The sequence below is a fragment of the Elephantulus edwardii genome, unplaced genomic scaffold (genome assembly GCF_000299155.1).
Source record: "Elephantulus edwardii isolate Elephantulus edwardi_28Jun2011 unplaced genomic scaffold, EleEdw1.0 scaffold00054, whole genome shotgun sequence".
NCBI lineage: Eukaryota > Metazoa > Chordata > Mammalia > Macroscelidea > Macroscelididae > Elephantulus > Elephantulus edwardii.
The window spans coordinates 12,225,465-12,234,668 of NW_006399804.1; the positions used below are offsets into that span (position 1 = coordinate 12,225,465).

A 9,204-nucleotide genomic window follows, 5' to 3' on the forward strand; every position below is an offset into this window, starting at 1 on the left:
TTCCCTGCTTTCAGCTAAGATCCATCTAACAGTGACCCTATATACAACAACCCTAAACTCTGCTCTGTCCTGTGCCAGTCGCACTGTCTCCGACACACCCATCCCAATTACCTATCATGGAATCAATCCACCTCATAGAGGGCCTCCACTCCTGTGCTGTCCCTCCACCCTACCAAGCATGATGTCTCTCTCCAAGGACTGGTCCCTCCTTACATCATGTCCAAAGTATGTTAGGCAGAGCCTTAGAATCCTTGCCTCCAGGGAGCCGCCCAGTTTAACCCTTTCCAGAATGAATCTGTTTGTTTTCCTAGCAGTCCATGGGACTCTCAAAACTCTTCTCCAGCACCACAGCTGACTTAAACAAATTATAAATCGTCTGACTTTTTTTTATGTTATGAAAACAAACCGTGCAGTAAATATTTTTTTTTAAAACAGCAAGTTTAATAGTTAAGACTGTAGAGCAAATATATCTCTTATAGCAGTAAAAGACTCACAATCAGGAAGTTAAGCGACGTATTCTGGTGGTCAAGTCGACTGTTAAGGAACTCTCCAAATTACTGAGAAGCAATAAATATAAGTTTTGAAGTTTGTGTGAATTTGAAGACTAAGGTGTGCTTGACTCAGGCCATGATCTTTTCATTCACTTGCTATGCACGTGAGAGCTAGACAGTGAATAAAGATGACAGAGAAGAATTGATGCCATTCGGTTGTAGTGTTGGAGAAGTCATGGACTACCAAAACAATAAACAGGTATGTCTTAGCGAGAGTGTTCCTTGGAGGCAAGGATGGTGAAGCTTTGTCCTACTTGCTTTGGGCATGTTTTTAGGAGAAGTTATTCCTTGGAGAGGGACATCATGTTTAGAAAGATGGAGGGTCAGCAAAATTATCGAAGACCCTCAAGAAGATGGATTAATACATTGACTGCAGCAGTGGTCTGAAGTATGTTAGAAGTGATGAAGATGCACTGGAAAAGACAGGGTTCAGATCTGTTCATAGTGACACTATGAGACTTACTCGACGGCACATAACAGCAATAATAAGAAGCAAATCATACTCAGACAATATGTTATATTTAAGGAAAACTATATTGTCTTATTGTAAGACAATTTTATGCTATAGTCTTTAGGATGTTGGTAGTTTAGAAAGGTGAAAATTAAAAGGATAAACAAAGGTATCAGGCAAATACAAATTTTTTTAACTGCAACAGTGTACTTGAACATAGTGGAGATTATGAGGAAGGTGCGGGGTAGGACAAAGTTCAGTCTGTTGTTTGTAGGGTCGCTATGGCTTGTTTTTGATTTAAAGGCACCTAACAACTACAACAAGTAATACTGTTTACAGAACTCAGAGATACATTTGAAAAAGCAAAGATGAGAATTTATTTGGCACTCATTCGTTTAAGAATGGCAAGTTTATGTGTCCTAGGGACCTTACATTTATAAATTGGAAGATCCTCTTTAAAAAGAATTCAAAATTAAAAGAATGAAATGAAATACTTATTTTAAATGAAGAAAGCCATACAAAGTACTAGAGCCTTGGATTTGGTCTCTTTCTCTAGGAATTTTACCAGAACTGTTGGTATCAATGGCTTTCTGTTTTCAGTCTGGCATCCCAATCCCCCCTACATCCTTTTATAGTTTCCATGTATCATGTAGCTGGTGCAAGTGGTAAGCCTTGAGCTAAGCATCATAGTGAAACTGACTGCATTAAGAAGGAACACAGTGAATGCCTAAGGAGAAAGTGGAATGTTTGAATAATTGCCTCCTTTGCCATGAGATCCGATGAATGGATAGTGCCCACCATCCATTTTAGAACAGCTTGATTAAAGTCCATAGAAGAATCTTAATCACATGGGAGGAAATACACAACAGAACTTAAAGTTCTTATGAACTTTAGATTTTCTAGAGGCATGGAGAATAGATGACCCTGAGATAATCTTTAATCTGAAATCTTCTTAACACCCAACATTAGGTTGTTTTAATTAGTAATAAATACCTGCCTTGAGCTTTTTGTGTTTTTTTTTTAAATATATATATGTATTTTATTGATTTTTACATAATACCTTTACCATATGTTTCATTCATATACTATTTTACATTTTTTCTTTACTAGTTTATTTACAAAATTCTAATACAAATTCGAACAAATTCTTTCAGTTTCCCTCACCCCGCCCCATCAAATTGTACAACCCACTGATTAATCCCACTTTCCCCTGCACATCCACACCCCACTGTTTCGAGCCTCTCTCACACCTCCTGGATTCTTACACTCATTTTACAATAACAGTCTTCTACAATATTTATCCTGAGTTAGCTCACCCAGCATAAGAGTATTTTGTTCTTTTAAGTCCTATATGAGAGAAAATTGCCCTCAACACCTGGAAAGATTAAGTAGGAACCTTAAAGGGCATTGAGTTTATTTTAATGAGGGAGGAACAACTTAGTAAAGGAGTGTGAGTATAGTTAAATTACTTAAAGAATATAATTAATGTCCTTGAATTGTGCATATAGTAACTGTTGAATATTTGTTTTGCTGTATATATTTTTAATAGCAACAGAATAAATTTTTTAATAGCAACAGAACAAAATAAGAAGCAAACTGCCTCTCCATTCAAGAAATACTATTAGGCATACTCTTTGTCAGGACATTTTTGAGAAGTTTGGTGGCTTGATGGTTAAGTGCTTGGTTGAAAACCACAGAAATTGCAGTTTGCACCCAAAAGTAATTCCATTTTAGAAAAGTAGAGCAGTGTGTTTCATAAAGATTTATAGCCTTGGAAACTCCATGGAGCAGTGTCCTTCTGACTGCTAGGGCTGTTGAGTTGGAATCAACTCAGTGGGATCTGGTTTTTGGGTGCTAGGGATAGTATAATGAAAAATAAGAACTCCCTATGGAGGAGCTTGCATTCTAGGGAAATAAGCAAACAAGTAGGATATATCTCAGTAATGATAAGTGCTCCAAAGAAAGTAGAGCAGTTGGTTGGAGTGTCAGAAAGGTGGTTACCGTGATGCGGATATAGTGTGGTTAATTCTCTTGTTTTTGAAGGTTCATTTGAAAGCTGTTAATTATATAAGATGAAATAAAGTAAGCAGAGGCAGCAGTAGTTCTTGTGTTTTAACAGTACCCACCGATAGGCCATTACAGAACAGCTCAAGCTATCAAGGATACAGGAAAAACTAAAGTTAAAAGTTGTCCTGTAACTTTTTTTAAATACTAAGATTTTCAGTTTCTGAAAGCTAACAAATAACAATCATTAAGGACTTGACAAAGTTTTTGTCATGTATTCTGTCCTAATCAGTAGATATTTAGACAAGAACAGATATATGAAGTATATTATTCAGTTGCAATGCTATTTGCAACACACAAAATTTGGAAGTATCTTAACTAGTAAAATAAAAAAAGTGGAGAATAATTTTTTCTTATGGCCATACTAAGGAATTTTATGTAGCTGTTTATCTGGTTTTGAAATAACAGTTATTGATGCAGATAAATGATCATTATATGTTTTAAAGAATGAGACACTGTCTAAAGTGTCACAGGGCTGTGAATGTCTCTCTGAAAGGGCCAGAGGGAGTAAGAAGAGCACAGCCCCTCACTGCTCCAGAGCAAAAACTAGATAAAGAACTTGTAGCCCAGCACCATGCTACCTCTAGGGCCACACCAAGAGCAAGAAATTTGTTTGTTCATTGTTGACTCGCAGACTTACAATTGTGGTATAGAGAATGGGAATTTTAAGGAAATAAGTTGGAGAATGAAGGAGGCAAAGAATATAACCCAGTACAAGTTCAGGTTTTAGTCCGAGTTCCAAGGCACAAGTCCTCCAAATTATCTAGCAACATTTGCCTCAGAATAGTTACAAGTCAGCTTCTCCTATAAGTATCTGACAAGAAACAGCAAAAACCTTTAAACTGTGACCTTTATCTCAGGGCTCCTCTGCTTACACCTTGCCACAGTTTCTTCACAGCAATGCCACAGTCTCTTCACCATCAGAGTCTCACTGTCCTCAGGGTCTTGTTCTAGTTTCTCTCAAGTCTTGCCACCACAAGTCTTGCTTACCTCAAGTCTTGCATCTTTCTCTTATCCTAGTCTCACAGCCATTAATGATTTGCAAGAATATATTGATTTGTAAAACTGTGTCTCCAGTTAAGGTAGCTGGAGACCAGCAGGGCTAACTGCAATGGCTAAAAGAAAGTCAGCCTTCTGGCTAACACCACAGACAGAAATAATTAGAAAGTGTAAAATCTTATCTTTAAGCCCTGGTGACACAGTGATCAAGTACTTTGGTGCTGGACTGTCAATTGAAAGGTTGGTGGTTTGAACTCATTTGTACCTCTGAGGGATAAAGACCTGGCAATTTGCTACCATAATGATTATAGGCTAGGAAACCTCATGTGATAGTTATACTCTTTTACAAGAGATCATTACAAGTTGAAAATCAACACACAACAAATGTATGTATTTTTTATATATATGTAAAATATATATACATCTATGTAAGACAAAGTCTTAATATTTGGTATCTATAAATAGCTAGGAATTTATGCTAAAAAGACATTAAAATTTTTAGTAGATTTCTATGAGGATTTTATTTTAACAATAAAAAATGTTTAGGATTGTCATACAGAAACTTATTTAGTTTTTTTTGCAAGTTAAGCATTCACTTAGTGTTGGAGAATCAGAACTAACAATTATGATGCTGGTATAAATGTTATGGGCCAAGTCTTTGAATGTAAGGCTTTCTCCTTTAACAAATGGTCTCAGAAAGAATCTTGACTTCCCCTTGAAGTCAAAAGAAGTCTCCAGTAGTAACCCGAGGTCAGTGTGGTGTGGTGAGCAGGCTTCTTAAACTTCAAACAGTTAAGTCAGACCTTTGCTTCTGCTTTTTCCAAAAATGAGTAGAAAACATTGAGTTTAAATTTTTTGTATACAATTATGTTTGATACTAATGTGATATCTAATTGTAAACTAAGAGCATTATATGAAAAATCTGTGGTTTCTTAATTTTATAAGGCTGAAATTATTGCCAGTTAGGTTGTGACATATTTATGCTCTTATTTACTGCATAAAGTTTCAAGGATGAGTTAATTAACAATTACTTGAATTGCTTAGTAATTTATTCATATGTTGTTAATTTAGAGTAATATTAATAATGTTATATTCATTATCATTAAGGTGCAGCCTGATTTCAGAAAATTACTTATAACCTGTTTCACATACTTATGTTATCTATTCTCAAGAGCAACTTTTAATTGGCTTATAGTGAATTGTTATGGAGCTAATTGTTAGGGAGTTAATTATTAGGTGGCATAGTCTATCAGGAGAGTTGCAATGCTAACTCAAAAGCAGTCCCTCTTTGGAGGTTTTACTCTGCCAGTGGCTCTTCAGGAGAAAGATGGGCAATCTCCTCCTGTACGATTATACCTTTCAAAGAACCTGCTGTAAGATCAGCTGTGAGTTAATTCCAATTTGAAGGCATTGAAGGTCTCTTTGTTTCACCCTGTGTATTGTTACTTGTTGAAGAGCATAATAGAAGTGCATATTTCTATGTTTAAGCATTATCTATGATACAGTGACTGAGGCAGTGGGAGTTGGTGTGTTGGAATTAGTGAGACTAGCTCAGGACAGGGCGGGCTTCAGAGCTGCTGTACATAGGGTCATATGGGTCGCAGACAACTCGACAGCACATAACAGTAACAACAATTAGAACTTCACATAATTAATGACTTAAATATAGGTATTTTAAAAGCATTATAAAATATTATCATAGTGTTAAAGGAATAGAAGTATACACAATAGTGATGTGCATATATGTGTTGTAAGAATTTTACAGAGGAGGTGATTTAAGAACATAAAGCATAACTGTAATGAGACAAAAACATGCCCCAAAAAACCCCACTATTTAGCAGTCTTCAATACTATGAAGAAACACTCTTCAGTTTTGTTGGATTCCCCCCACCCCGCAGTCTTCAGTTCTTAAATATTTATTACCTTATTATTCAATATCATCAAGAACTGACTCTTAGCTGACCCTGCGTTGGATTGCCAAGGCTATAAATCACATGGGAGGAGATGGCTCATCTTTGTTTTTTAAGAATAATTTTTTCCTTTATTTTTATGGAAATAGCACATGCCTTCTATGTTTGTTTGCCAATTACTCCTCCATTACTAGGTATTTATTTTTATATATTTATTTCCTTTTATTTTTTTATAATTTTTGTGTGAGTGTACCCTCAAATCAGATCTGACTGGTACAGGAGGAGATTGTCCCTCCTTCCCCGGCAGAGCATCTGGTGGATTCTAACCGTGGTGGATTGTAGTTGCAGCTCCGTGCCACTAGGCCACCAGAGCTCCCCTATTTATTTCTTTTTAATCTTAGTGAAGGTTTATAGAGCAATTAGTTTTATTCTTTTATTCATGCACTTCTCCTTTTCCTCTTCCACATTCTAATCATCATTCCTTTTAGATTGTCCTTCATTTCACCCATTCCAGTACAACATTATCTATCCAGTCTTTTCATGCTCTCTTCCCCCTTAGTTTTAATCTAATTACAATAGTGGGCTTATGAAGTGTTTGTCCCTTTTTGAGCATTTACTCTAAATGTGATTATTTTTGCATTATAGGGGTATAGTCAGGTACTCTAATTGTATTCATGTATAAAATATTATCAACCAAGAAATCTAAATATATCAATGTGAGTAGAAGTTTATGTATTTTATTGAGTAGATTATTTGTTATACTCTCTAATTGCTTACATTCTGCTTTGGAGATCTACATCTCAAAATCTCAAAGAAATAACAGGAAGCAGACCATGAATAAAGTACATTGTTTCTACTATTTTTAAGATTATTTTAAACATATTTGTTTGCACTCTGTACATAGGGCATAGGATGCAACATTTGAGTGAAGGAGCCAAGGGTCGGCAAATGGGAAGTGGAGGTGATGGAGAACGCTGGGGCTCAGACAGAGGGTCCAGAGGCACCCTCAATGAGCAGATTGCCCTGGTTCTCATGAGATTGCAAGAAGACATGCAGAATGTCCTCCAGAGACTTCATAAACTGGAAACGCTAACGGCTTCACAGGTAAGTGTCTAAATTTGCCTTGACTTCTTCTAGTTGTTGATCAGATTTTAAAAAGTCATTATACTTAAATCCTTTAAAAAAATTTCAGTGCTTGCTTCGGCAGCACATATACTAAAATTGGAACGATACAGAGAAGATTCGCATGGCCCCTGCGCAAGGATGACACGCAAATTCGTGAAGCGTTCCATATTTTCGACCCTGAAATTAACCAGTCTGTAACGAAGGCTAACTCCTTTCACCTACAAATTTCGTCTTTGGATACAAAGCTAAGTGGATAGTCCTTACGGAGGGACTGTTTGAAAAAAAAAAAGAGGCAGGGAGAAGAAAAGAAAAAAAAATTTTCAAAGCATTTTCTTAAAAAATAAAAATGACCCATCTTCAGCTGAGTTCTCTAGAAAATATATATATTTATATATGTGTATATATTTTCTGTTTTATTTCCAAGGAAATGACTCATGCACTGGTAGAGGCTAACAGGCCCAGTTACTTCAGCAGAGGCTAATGGTTCCAAAGTTGGCAGGCAGAGCCATTGCTTGATGATTCGGAAGCTGATGAGTCCAGGGTCAGCACTTAAGGCAGGGACTGTCCATAGCAGCAAAAAGTTTGCTAGTTTTTCCAGGATACGTACCTTTACTTCATACAGGCCACATCCCTCAGCCTACTTTGCCTACATTTGATCGTTGCTTATCAGATCATGACATAACTGCCTTTCATCCTGCCTTATTAACATGATAGACATTAGGATTTACAATACATAAAATTATTACGTTGTGGTAAGAATCCTGGCCATGTTTACACATATATTAACCATCACATGGCCCATTTTTAAACTATTATATTTAAAGAATACCTTAAAATCTAAATACTTAACACTTAAGACAATATCGGTTTTTCAGAGTAAAAATGGCTTTACAAACATTTTGAAGGTGGGTGAAGGGTGTTTGCTCATGCAAGAGCTGCTAAAAAGTTCAGATGAGGAACTAATGTCCTACAGTCCATAATTAAGAGTCATTGTCTTGTAATAAGCTTTGTCATCTGTCTTCTTTAAAATGCTCGTAGAGGAAATAATGTTATGTTTAGTATCAGAAAGGAAGTTAGAGTTATAGTTTGATGTTTATTTTCTTGAAAAACCTAAACATTTACACTTTCAGAAACTTAAGCAGAGCTCCGATTTCTTGTATTCTTATCCACTGCTCTTTCTGTTATGTCAGACTGCCTTCTTTTGTTGGAAAAAGGTAGGCTGTTTACTATGGAGGAGGTACTAAAAAAAGGGGGGGAAATTCAAAGGAAAAAAGATAAAGATTATTTAAGTTCATAGTTTTATCTGGCTGTGGTAATGATGAAGGTGCCCTTGCAGTGTAGTGTGTTCCATGTTGTGCTGCTAACTTAGAAATCAGCAGTTCAAATCCACCAGATGATCCACAGGAGAAAGATGAAGCAGTCTCTTCCCATAAAGTGTTATTGCCTCAGAAACCCCATTGAGGGCCACCATAAGCAGAAATCTACTCAACAGCAGTGTGTTTGTTTGGGATGTTTTTGGTTGATAATGGTTGGGCTTAGTTGTAGAGGTTTAAAAGATGACTGGTGGGCTTTCCTGTTTTCCAATTGCTCCACTATAATCCCAGAGGTACGCGGTTCAAATCCACCAGATGCTCAGCTGGAGAAGGAGGGGGCAATCTCCTCCTGTACCAGTCAGATCTGATTTGATGGTACGCGTAAAAATAATACAATAAGAATTTAAAAAAAGTTAATATTGAGTGCAGAAAAGAAGCTGCTAGCTTGATCATGGAACATAGTTTTGAACATGTCACATCAAAGCATCTGTTATGGTAGATATTAGGAAAAATTTATAGGGACAAAGAAAATATGTTGCATCCTTAGGGTGCCTCTGTTTACAAGGCGAACACATAATACTAACCCCCCAAAAATTAAAGCCACTGTCATCAAGTCAGTTCTGACCCATAAGAACTTTATGTGACAGAGTAGAGCGGCCCTGTAGTTTCTTTCTTTTTTTTTTTTTTTTAAGAGTTCAGGATTTTTTATTGAACATGTTACAAAAGGAGTTTAGTCAAAAAGACCAAATCCCATGTCATCATCAGACTCTTCAGATTCTTCTTTCTTTGCT

General features: G+C 36.4%; 1 protein-coding gene across 1 annotated transcript in view; it reads left to right on the top strand.

Moving 5' to 3' along the window:
* Nucleotides 1–9,204, top strand: part of ACBD5 (acyl-CoA binding domain containing 5) — a 71,943-nt gene that overhangs the window by 49,270 nt on the left and 13,469 nt on the right. Inside the window, exon 10 of the mRNA XM_006887081.1 lies at nucleotides 6,880–7,085. Coding sequence (XP_006887143.1) covers nucleotides 6,880–7,085 — 206 coding nt within the window. The remainder of the gene's footprint in view (nucleotides 1–6,879; nucleotides 7,086–9,204) is intronic.